We start from the raw sequence: 12855 nt of genomic DNA on the forward strand, positions 1-12855 counted from the left end.
TGGTTTGAACCATACAGTTTGTAGCAGCTGTAAAGGTTTTTGCTGAAAACATACGTTTTCAACTCCTTTGGGTATATTGCAAGGAATGCAATTATTGGATCTTACTATGAGAGTATGTTTAGTTTTGTAAGAAACTTCCAAACTGTCTTCCAAAGTGGCTGTGCCATTTTGCATTCCTACCAGCAACAAATGAGAGTTCCTGTTGCTCCACATCCTCACCAGCCTTTGATATCATCAGTGTTCTGGATTTCACCCATTCTAAAAGGTGTATAGTGGTATCTCACTGTTGTTAGTTTTTTTAAAGCCACTCTTTTATATGATTCCTTCATGATTCTGACATAATTTCACATGTTAACCATTCGATAAAATCTTTTCTACTAAGACCATAAGCAATAATGAATAAGTTATACCAAGTGCCCCAAGTTGTTTATCTTCATCCTGTTCTTAAGGTTCTGCATATATTTGTGCATTAGTTTATTTACCATTCTTAGAAATGAAGCCAAATAAAATAAATAGAAGCTTTCTGGCTCCTTTCCTGAGTGACCAATGAAGACATTACTTGTGAAACATCCTGGGTATGTACATTATGTAGGCATGTTACAGCTATCCCCTAAGGTCCATCAATTCCTGTGCCCTGCTCCAATCCCTGGAGGCACTGTGTCTTCATTGCCCATCTGTAATGAAGGTAACAGCAACACAGTGTATCAAATGACTACCCTACGTTTACTGCCCTCATCACCAACACCTTCTAGTCAAGCATTTATTCATTCCACAGCTATTTTTAAGCCTCTCCCATGTGTCAGACACAAGGCTAGATACAGAGCATAACAGTGAGACGGGGGTCCTGTCCTGCACATTTATAGATGTCTCAGTTCCGTCAACATTTACCCAAGGTCCCCAGGATACAATTAGCTATCAGCACAGTTATAAAGGAAAAGCTCAAGTGGCAAAGCAGGACCACATTTGACAAAGACAACAGGTCATACATAATACCTGATATAGTCTCTAATCCTTGCAGTCAGTAGAGCTGGAAGTCAGGGATAAAGCGTAAGTACAGATTAAGAAAACTTATGATATGAGAATTGAAGAATAATGGGCAGTTTCTTTTGCTTCGTTTTCTACCCTAGCTTTAATATGGTTATTTTTTTTCTTAATAATCACAACATACGTTGAAAGACAGAAAATGTTTACGATATGATCTTGACTAAAATATGTATGTTTGGGGACTTCCCTGATGGTGCAGTGGTTAAGACTCCACGCTCCCAATGCAGGGGACCTGGGTTCGATCCCTGGACAAGGAACTAGATCCCACATGCATGCTGCAACTAAGAGTTGCATGCCGCAACTAAGGAGCCGGCAAGCCGCAACTAAGAAGCCCACGAACTGCAACTAAGGCACTCACGTGCCGCAACTAAGGAGCTGGCAAGCCATAACTAAGGAGCCGGTGAGCTGCAACTAAGGAGCCCACGAGCCACAGCTAAGACCCGGTGCAACTAACTAAATAAATAAATATTAAATAAATAGATAAAATAAAATATGTATGTTTGGTACTATTTTCATTTGTAAAAATACAGAAATGAATGAAAAGTATTTTAAATAATGTAAAGCTTATGAAACAAGGGTAATTTAATTCACTAGAATCTTGTTGGAAGTCATCTATTAAACTATAAATTACCATTGGGGGGAAGAAAAAACCTTACAATATGGTCTTACATTTTGGGGGTACGCAAAAAAATCTCCCAGAGACACTCCAAATAATAATAACAAAATTTGAAAACAATGTAACTAACCATTTGATTTTCATTAAACTACAATTATAATGATGTTAAGCATTAAAAAAATAACAACCTTATTTCCATAGCATCATTATAACACATAATAAATCATGGCTACTTGACACATTACACAGCAGCAACCTCACAGAAATTCAACCTAATGACTGAGCCTCATATCATTCTATATTTATTAAGTAGGATATGTGCAAAGAGACTTGCACAGAGAAATTAAAATTCTGCCCTAAGAAAACTACACCATGAGGCCACATCTCCACAGAAAACCCTGGGAAGAGAAAGATCACAAAAGTACGACTTAAATCCACTTGAGGCACTCTGACTCACCTGCTCTGATTGCCAGAGCACATGTGTTCATTACATGAGGAAATTTTCTTCCTGGTTTGATATGACTGGGTTTGAAATCTCAAGTGATTTCAAGCTCAGACATAAGGAATAAGGCTTTGGATATATTTTATAACAAAAGTACCTAAACTACTATTCACAGGATACTTACAGAATTCAAGCTAAAACCAAAATGGTACAAGAAGGGTTTGAACACATTTATAAATAGTTGAAACAAATGGATTTGTTAAGCAAAGTTATTAATATCTGGGTGGGCTGGGGGCTTCCCTGGTGGCGCAGTGGTTGAGAATCCGCCTGCCGATGCAGGGGACACGGGTTCGTGCCCCGGTCCGGGAAGATCCCACATGCTGCGGAGCGGCTGGGCCCGTGAGCCATGGCCACGGAGCCTGCGCTCCGCAACGGGAGAGGCCACAACAGTGAGAGGCCCACAAACCGGAAAAAAAAAAAAAATATATCTGGGTGGGTCATGACTACTCCTCTACAACCGGGCACACAAAGATGAAGATTGCCAATCAAATTTCCTCTCAAAAATTAAATGAAAAACAAAACAAAATTGAGCAATTAGCTAGGGCTGAGGATGAAAAGAAGCTGAAGATCATACTGTAGGGTGAGAGCCCAGTTGGCCAGTAAAAACATGATGGGAATTCTTGAGGAAGTGAACACCATGAGGACGAGAAGAAATGGATCAGCGAAGTAAAAAGATGCAGAGAACACTGACAACACCAAATGCTGGCAAGGATGTGGAGCAACAGAACTCTCGTTCCGTGCTGGTAGGGATGCAAAATGGTACAGCCACTTCGGAAGACAGCTTGGAGGTTTCTTATAAAACTAAACATACTCTTACAGTTAAGATCCAACAATTGCACTCCTTGGTATTTACCCAAAGGAGTTGAAAACTTACGTTTTCAACAAAAACCTGGCACAAGGCTGTTTACGGCAGTTTTATTTACAAGTGCCAAAACTTGGAAGAAACCAAGATGTCCTTCAGTAGGTGAACAGATAAATAAACTGTCGTACACTCAAAGGAATATTACTGAGTGCTGAAAAGAAATGAGCTATGAAGCCATGAAAAGACATGGAGGAACCTTAAATGCACATTACTAAGTGAAGGGAGTCAATCTGCAAGGACTACAAAACTGTATGGTTCCAACCATAAGACATTCTGGAAAAAGTAAAACCATGGAGACAGTACAAAGATCAACGGTTGCTAGAGGTGGGGCAGGGAGGCAGAGTGCAGATGATTTTCAGGGCAGTGAGAACACTCTGCATGATATTATAATGATGGATATATGTCATACATTTGTCGAAGCCTGTAGAATGCATGACACCATGAATGGACCCTAAGGTAAACTATGGACTTTGAATGACAAACGTGCCAACGTAGATTCATCAACTGTAACAAATGTACCACTCTGGTGGGGATGCTGGTAATGGGGAGGCTATGCACGTGTGGGGACAGGGGGTATATGGGAAATCTCTGTAACTTTCTCTCAAAATTATGAATCTAAAACTGCTCCTAAGAAAGTAAAGTCTTAAAAAAATATGCAGAGAGATGCAAACTCCCTGTGAGAGAGACCAAGAAAGCCCAGAGAAAACAGAGAAAGTTGCCAGTGCACAGAGCTGCCTCAATTCTCAAGCGCCTTTGATTTCATTTCATGTACACCCTTCAGGGAGACTTTCATTTAGTTATTGCTTTTTTTTAGTGAGTTTCTGCTCCCTTCAACCAAGAGCAATATGGGACAGGAATGGGTTTCAGAATCAGCAACAGGTCCTTGGAGAAGACATGTGATTAACTATGAAATCTTCATAAAGTGGAGGGCAACGAGGATGTTCCCATCCTACAACACTGTTTACTGAACCCTCCAGTGGTAGTTTAAAGATTCTTGGCTACTCTTCTCATTGAGAGGTAGAGTCTAGTTTCTCTCCTCTTGAATCCGGGCTGGGCTAAGTGGCTTGTTTGACCAGTAGAATGCAGAAGAGCTATTGAAAGCTAGGTCATAAGAAGTTTTGCAGTTTCTGCCCAGGACTCTTAGAATGCCTGTTTTGGGGAAGTTTTCTCTTAGAATCAAGCTGCCGAGGTTTGAAAAGTTCGAGGTACATAATAGAGGAATGTAGTAGGTGCTCTGGACCACAGCCCCAGCTGCTCCCAGGCAACAGTGAGCATCACCGCCAGCCCAAGTGTGAGCCATCCTGGACATCTATTCCAGTGGAGCCTTCAGATGATTCTAGCCCCAGCTGCTGTCTGCCTATCACCACATGGAGATCACAAAGGAGAGCTTCCCAGGTGAACCCAGTCAGCCCACAGAACCAGGAGAGATAATAATAAATTGCTGTTTGAAGCCACTAAGTTGTACGATGACTTGTTATACAACAAGAGATAACTAGAACACCTCTCCTCCTCGGTGATAGAGAAACACTGAAATCATTCCCATTAGGGAGAAGAGGAGGAGCGGGGACAGTAAGGCAGGTAGGGAGCGTGTGTATTGGCAGTGGGGAGGGTTACAATTTTAAATTTACTCAGTATTCGTCATGAGTTTAAATGGTAGGATTGAAGAAATGACTTTAGCGAAGAAACTCCAAGTTACATAAAACTTGGTTAAATATACCATTCCAACTATATTTATATAAAATCGTATAAATCCACACATCTATAAGACATACTCACTGTATGCCAGCCACATTAAAGCATTTGAAAATAATATTCCCATTTACTATTCTTTTCTTCCAAGCAAGGCACTAGTAAGAAAAAAATGCAAAGGCATCAGTATGGGAATCATTGGGTCTATGTTCCTGTAGCATTGGGTCAGAATGAAGCATCCAAAAGCAAACATTCATCTTGCTTAGGGATACACTCAGATGTCACAAAAAGTATAAAAAACAGGCATGGGAATGAAAAACACCAATTTCAGGATAGTTTTATCTCTTGGGGGATGAGGGAGGAAAAAGCTATTGGGACAGGTAAATACAAGAGGGCCTCTGGCTGCATTTGTCAAGTTTGACATCTTAAGCTAAGTGGCACATGGGTGTCTGTGTCTTTTTGTTTTTCAAAAATCATAAAAATTAACTGCAATTGAACGTAATGCAAAAAAAAAAATGAGTTATAAAAACGTTCCTTAAAAATGGTATCTGATACATGGCTGTACAAACAAGCAAAAAATACCATGTATATGAGAATCACCACAATAATGGGAACACAGGCCACAGTATTAGGGTCACACTTACTTGCAGGGGAGAGCAATTAAGATTGCTCTTCATGCCATGTTTTTCCATGGTGATATTCTCACCAATCCCTTTCAGAACCAATGATGTGAGCATGTCAATTATTTTTCCCACTTAAAATGAATATAAGCTCCCATAAGCATTAGATATATTTACACATATACCCACACCCAAATGCACATGTATGTATCTCGATGGAAAAATTACCAATGGCATTTTTCACAGAACTAGAACAAAAAAATCTTAAAATTTGTATGGCGACACAAAGGACCCCGAATAGCCACAGCAATCTTGAGAAAAAAAAAATGGAGCTGGAGGAATCAGGCTCCCAGACTTCAGGTTAAACTACAAAGCTACAGTCATCAAAACAGTATGGTACTGGCACAAAAAAAGAAACAGAGATCAATGGAACAGGATAGAAAACTCAGAAATAAACCCACGCACCTATGATCACTTAATCTATGACAAAGGCGGCAAGACTATACAATGGAGAAAAGACAGTCTCTCAATAAATGGTGCTGGGAAAACTGGACAGCTACATGTAAAAACATGAAATTAGAACATTCTTTAATGCCATACACAAAAATAAACTCAATATGCGTTAAAGACCTAAATTTAAGACCAGACACTATAAAACCCTTAGAGGAAAATGCAGGCAGAACACTCTTTGACATAAATTGCAGCAATATCTTTTTTGATATGTCTCCTAGAGTAATGGAAATAAAAACAAAAATAAACCAATGGGACCTAATGAAACTCAAAAGCTTTTGCACAGCAAAGGAAACCATAAACAAAATGAAAAGACAATCAACAGAATGGGCAAAAATACTTGCAAACAATGCAACTGACAAGGGATTAATCTCCAAAATTTACAAACAGCTCATGCGGCTCAATATCAAAAAAACAAACAACTCAATTAAAAAATGGGCAGAAGATCTAAATAGACATTTCTCCAGAGAAGACAGATGGCCAAGAGGCACATAAAAGGATGCTCAACACCGCTAATTAGTAGAGAAATGCAAATCAAAACTACAATGAACTATCACCTCACACTATTCAGAATGGCCATCGTCACAAAACCTACAGACAATAAATGCCGGAGAGAGTGTGGAGAAGAGGGAATCTTCCTACACTGTTGGTGGGAATGTAAATTGGTACAGCCACTATGGAGAACAGTATGGAGGTTCCTTAAAAAACTAAAAATAGAGCTACCATATGATCTAGCAATCCCACTCCTGGGCATATACCTGGAGAAAAACATGGTTCGAAAGGATACAGGCACCACAATGTTCACTGCAGCGCTGTTTACAATAGCCAAGACATGGAAGCAACCTAAATGTCCATCAACAGATGAATGGATAAAGAAGATGTGGCACATATATACAATGGAATATTACTCAGTCATTAAAAAGAATGAAATAATGCCATTTGCAGCAACATGGATGGACCTAGAGATAATCACACTAAGTGAAGTAAGTCAGACAGACAAAGACAAATATCATAGGATATCACTTATGTGTGGAATCTAAAAAAAATAAAAATAAAAAGATACAAATGAACTTATTCACAAAACAGAAACAGACTCACAGACTTAGAGAAGGAACTTATGGTTACCAGGGGGGAGGAACAGATTGGGAATTGGGGATTGACATGTACACACTACTATATTTAAAACAGGTAACCAACAAGGACCTACTGTATAGCACAGGGAACTGTGCTTGATACTCTATAATAACCTAAATGGGAAAAGAATCTGAAAAAGAATAGATACATGTATATGTATAACTGAATCACTTTGCTGTATACCTGAAACTAACACAACATTGTTGATCAACTATACTCCAACATAAAATAAAAATAAAAAAGAAAGAAAAATACAGTGGATCCATTATCAAAGGACTATTGTTCAGGAAGCAGGTTCACTTGTGTTTCCACAAATTAATACAGAATACTATTAATTTTTATTGGTACACAAATGATTTTTACTAAATACAAGCTTTATAAGACAGAGGTTTATCCTTTTTTGACATATTTTTCCACCCAGTGAATATCATTTCTTTTCTTTTCATTTCAATGTAGATTTTCATGTGAAATAAATGAATCATATTTATATCTTCCCTGAAACCAGTCATGGCACCATTTGTATTTCCTTATCGGACAACCTTAAGATCAAAGGATCAAAAACTAAAGATGCCAGTGCCCCCAGGAGTTCAACCCTCTATTCCACTAGAGGCACAGAAGACTTACTTTGTAGAATTTAAGGACTGTAACCTACAGACCACATGGTATTACATATGTTATTTTTTCTTAAAGTAGCAGCAACACTGCAATCACCACAACGTACTCAGAGGTAACATGTCAGGTTTAAAGTCACTGGGAACCTAACTGGAGATGGGTAGTGGTGACAGGCCCTCTGTCCTCTGCCCCATTTACTGGGAACCTCCACCGTTGTTTACAGTGACCACCCTAAATCACATCTCCCTCCAGGGCTGAGCTCCTGACCCAGGAAAGGAAAGAAAGGATGAAAAAAACAGAAGGTATATCTATATCTATATCTATCTATCTATCTATCTATCTATCTATCTATCTATCTATCTATATATATATCGTGTGCAGGGACACCTGAGGCTCTAGGTCTTTGTCAAAGACCTAAACTCCTACAACTTGTCAAAACTATTGTCAAAACTCCTAGTCTAATTCAGAAAGTAGAAAACCAACTTATGCAGAAAACACAAACCACAAGACACCTTTCAGAATGAGAGCTTATAAACCCCAGTCTTGGCACCTAGAGTAGCCTTGACCTGTGAATATATCACTACTGTTAAGTGTCAATCTACAAAAATGCTCAGAAAACTGGTCAAAATTTTCATAGTGCTCTCATCTAGTGCAAAAAGTAAGTTTAATGCTAGATTCATCCTTTTACATACACCAATGAAACAAGAGTATTTTTTAATCTCTTCAGTCACAGATTTCATTATATCAAAAATTAATGAATGAGATCAATTTTATTCTTTTTCCTCCAACATTTTCCTTCAAATTTACTATCATTCTTGTTGTTTTTCTAAAGGAAAAAAATAATAAAACAGGCCTTAGTTTAGCTAGGAGACGATTAAGGTTAGCAGACAAGGACCTCCTTGCAACTTTTCCCTGTTTTTGTAGAAAACAGATTATAAAATAAACAAAAAAGCCATCTTCAAGGAAATCAGCAGTTGAGGTTATAAGTGCAAAAGTTAGCCATATTCCTAATTCTCGGTGATAATAAAGTAAGGTGAGCTCCCTGGGGGACTTAAAAGGCAATGCCTGGGTGAAGTAAGGGGAACTGCTCATGCAACACTACCTTTTAAACCCTCTGTAGTCCTAACTGGACAGTGAGGCAGAGGTACTCACAAGGACTCTCTAAGGAGGTGTGTGACTGGCTCTGAACGACAGGGACAACAACTCTGCCAGAGCCTGCAGAGAAAGATGCTGCTACTGCTTTAAAAATACATGCTGAAATGGAACCAGCCATCCCACTACTCAGAGATCTAAAGGACCTGGATTGTTTGCCACCAACAGGATTGCTTACCTGAAAAATAAACTCTTACTTCTCAAAGCAATGATTCGGGGGGAGGCAGGAGTAGGGGGGAGTCAAAACAGGAGACTTGAAACACTGAGGACCACTGTCTCCCCACCTTTGAGATGAAGGATGGCAAACCTCATTTCACAGATATTTTAAGTAGCTGTAAAGCCCCAGTGGCTCCAATTTTAAGCCTGTGTTTAGGTCAGGTTTGAAAAGGGCTGCACCACTTTGCAATAACTAGGCACCGCGTCTGATGCCAATCGGTGCTTTGTGTTTGAAATGGGCGACCACATACGAGAAAACAAGACCACCTACAGCAGACGATACGTGCCACGACCAATGTCCTTGGCACCCAGGCCTGTGTGCAGGCAAAATGCTTTCATTAAAAAGAAAATAAACCTCAAGATTATTGCCAAAATCTTGAGTAGTATCACATAGTTAGTTTTCCATTTTAAATTCTTACAGAGATATGTAATCATGTCTTTCCAGAAAATTTAAAACCTGACTTCTAAAAAAAAAAAAAACAAACCCACCTGACCTACTGAAACGCCCTGCTCTCTTGGGACCCTTGTAATAGCTTCAAGGATGGACTAGGTATAGCCCATGGTTATGCCTATTGAAAATTAGAAAATCTAGTTATTCAACTGGAAACTACAGTTGTTTTAAAGGACAAGTACTTACCGGCAAGAGCCATTTTTGCAACTCCTAATATTCTTTTTGATTATTATTGTGTGCCCTTTTTATTTAGGACATTAAAGGCTCCCTTTTTCCATCCTGAATGCTCCTAAAGTTACAGGACAAGGGGATCTTACCTGGCCGTCTCTGACAGGTCAGTGATCAAACAGAAAGAGTCAGGCTGTAGCCAAATTCCGTCCATCTCTTAAGAATTACCAGGAGCTAGGACTCTGTAGCTCCTGCTACATTCAGGGAACCCCATTCAATGCTAGGACAATAAGCCCTCTCCAGACAAAGGTTTAATATTCTCGGGTGTTTTCCCAACTTCTAAGCTCAATGACTTTTCAAGAAAAGATCATTTTATGAACACCATTTCCTGCAGAGAACAAGCGAATTAAAAAAAAAAAAAAGTGTCCTTATCTTTTGTACAAGAAACACAGGTGTAGATGGAAAATATACCAATATGTATTGCCCTAGTGATCAAAGACCGTTTATTTAACCAACCTTATCTTTAAATAGCACCAGTCTTTGTATAAGAGTTTAACTTACTTAAGGTATTTACATTCACATAAACAAACCTGTACATGAAATAAAACAAGACATGATGTTTTGCTGAGCTCAAGAACAAGATGCAGGTTGTTCATCCATATAAAGAAATACTCGTTCCAAGCATTTTGGACAATGTGGAGCGCACTCAGCCAGTCACCTCCCACAGCCTTCTGGAAGCACTGGGAAACGTGAAGAGTTGCTGGCATTTGTGAAGTAACGCAAAGCAGAGAGCTATGGCTGCTGACTTCAAACTACACATTTCAGTGCCTGACCCAGCAGAGGGTGCCATGAGGAAAGAATGTACGAAAAATAAACTCTAGAAAAGGTTAGCAAAGATCTGTTCAAAGGCCAAACACTTCTGCCACAAATGACTTCTCCTGCAGAACCAACTACAAGCAATGGCGAATTTAACAGGCATGACTTAACAGGCAGTAAGACCAGAGACGTTTACCCTTCCACCTCAGGAGTGGTCCGCCTGTCTAGGAAAAGCCGAGGTCCCCTAGTAGACTCTGCCCTTGAACAGGACCTGTGGTGAACAGAAGCCTTAGTCCACACTTGTGTAGCACGGTTGTGATATGTATGTGAAACAAGTCTTTTCAATGTAGAGATCCGGAAAAGGTACTTACACAGCCTCCAGCAAGAATTTCTGCTGCGAGTGGGACTGAGCCATCTTTGCGTGTAAATTTATCCCTCACAAAATCATTCACCTTGAAGAAAAATATTTATACAAGCTGATGAAAAACGAAGAGAAAGCCATTAAACACATATAAACATACAACTGTAAATAAATGTTATTTTTCTCTGTCACTGTATTGGAGTAATCATAAACTGAATAAATGAAGTATCTTAAGAGTTTACTCTTAATAGCATATACATAGTTTTTGAAAGGTAAAATATACAAATACGTTTTCCTGATGTTTCACGGAGAAAACAATTAAGAGAGGTGGCTTACAAGCTTAATTCAAATATGTCCTGCAATTATAATAGCATAAAAAGAGAGACATTAACAATAGAGACAAAATTAAAACATACATTTCATAACTTAAAAACTGTTTTGTAGGGGGGGCTCGGGAGAAGATGGCGGAAGAGTAGGATGCAGAGATCACCTTCCTCCCCACAGATACATCAGAAATACATCTACACGTGGAACTGCTCCTATAAAACACCCACTGAATGCTGGCAGAAGACAGACCTTCCAAAAGGTAAGAAACTCCCCACGTACCTGGGTAGGGCAAAAGAAAAAAGAATAAACAGAGACAAAAGAATAGGGACAGGACCTGCACCAGTGGCAGACAGCTGTGAAGGAGGAAAGGTTTCCACACACTAGAAGCCCCTTCTGTGGGTGGTGGAGGGGGAAGCTTCAGAGCCACGGAGGAGAGCGCAGTAACAGGGTGCGGAGGGCAAAGCGGTGAGATTCCCGCAGAGGATCGGTGCCCACCAGCACTCACCAGCCCGAGAGGCTTGTCTGCTCACCCGCCAGGGCGGGCGGGGGCTGGGAGCTGAGGCTCGGGCTTCGGTCGGATTGCAGGGAGAGGACTGGGGTTGGCTGCGTGAACACAGCCTGAAGGGGCTAGTGCACCATGGCTAGCCGGGAGGGAGTCCGGGAGAAGTCTGGAGCCGCCGAAGAGACAAGAGACCTTTTCTTCCCTCTTTGCTTCCTGGGGCGTGAGGAGAGGGGATTAAACGCGCCCCTTAAAGGAGCTCCAGAGACGGGCGTGAGGCGCAGCTATCAGCGCGGACACCAGAGACAGGCATGAGACACTAAGGCTGCTTCTGCCACCATCAAGAAGCCTGTGTGAGAGCACAGGTCACTCTCCACACCTCCCCTCCCGGGAGGGGCCCGCCACTGCCAGGGTCCCGAGAACCAGGGACAACTTCCCCGGGAGAACGCACCGCACGCCTCGGGCTGGTGCAACATCACGCCGGCCTCTGCCGCTGCGGGCTCGCCCCGCATCCGTGCTCCTCCCTCCCACTGGCCTAAGTGAGCCAGAGCCCCCGAATCAGCTGCTCCTTTAACCCCGTCCTGTCTGAACGAAGAGAAGATGCCCTCAGGCAACCTACGCGCAGAGGCGGGGCCAAGTCCAAAGCTGAACCCCAGGAGCTGTGTGAACAAAGAGGAGAGGGGGAGGTCTCTCCCAGCAGCCTCAGAAGCAGCAGATTAAAGCTCCACAATCAACTTGAAGTGCCCCGCATCTGTGGAATACCTGAATAGACAGCGAATCATCCCAGGTTGAGGAGGTAGACTTTGGGAGCAAGACATATTATTTTTCTTCCCCCTTTTCCTCTTTTTGTGAGTATGTGTGTGCTTCTGTGTGAGATTTTGTCTGTATAGCTTTGCTTTCACCATTTGTCCTAGGGTTCTGAGCGTCCCGTTCTTTTATTTTTAAAATTTTTTCTTCTTAATAATTATTTTTTATTTTAATAACTTTATTTTAGCCAACTTTATCTTTCCTTTCTTCCTTTCTCCCTTGCTTCATTCCTTCCTTTCTTCCTTCCTTCTTCCTTCCTTCCTTCCTTTCTTTCCTTTCTATTTTTTCTCCCTTTTATTCTGAGCCGTGTGGATTAAAGTCTCTTGGTGCTCCAGCCAGGCGTCAGGGCTGTGTTTCTGAGGTGGGAGAACCAACTTCAGGACACTGGTCCACAAGAGACCTCCCAGCTCCACGTAATATCAAATGGCGAAAATCTCCCAGAGATCTCCATCTCAACACCAAGACCCAG

General features: G+C 41.0%; 1 protein-coding gene across 11 annotated transcripts in view; it reads right to left on the reverse strand.

The window, feature by feature from the left end:
- SLC25A13 (solute carrier family 25 member 13) overlaps positions 1 to 12855 on the reverse strand; it is a 262700-nt gene that overhangs the window by 90780 nt on the left and 159065 nt on the right. For all 11 annotated transcript variants that reach the window (XR_008617418.1, XR_003679894.2, XR_008617416.1 and 8 more), the window contains one exon: positions 10764 to 10844. Coding sequence is in view for 5 of the 11 variants with exons in the window: in XM_055084997.1 (XP_054940972.1) it covers positions 10764 to 10844 (81 nt within the window). In the remaining 6 variants the exon portion in view is untranslated. The remainder of the gene's footprint in view (positions 1 to 10763; positions 10845 to 12855) is intronic.

The sequence above is a fragment of the Physeter macrocephalus genome, chromosome 5, assembly GCF_002837175.3.
Source record: "Physeter macrocephalus isolate SW-GA chromosome 5, ASM283717v5, whole genome shotgun sequence".
In the NCBI taxonomy this organism is placed as follows: domain Eukaryota; kingdom Metazoa; phylum Chordata; class Mammalia; order Artiodactyla; family Physeteridae; genus Physeter; species Physeter macrocephalus.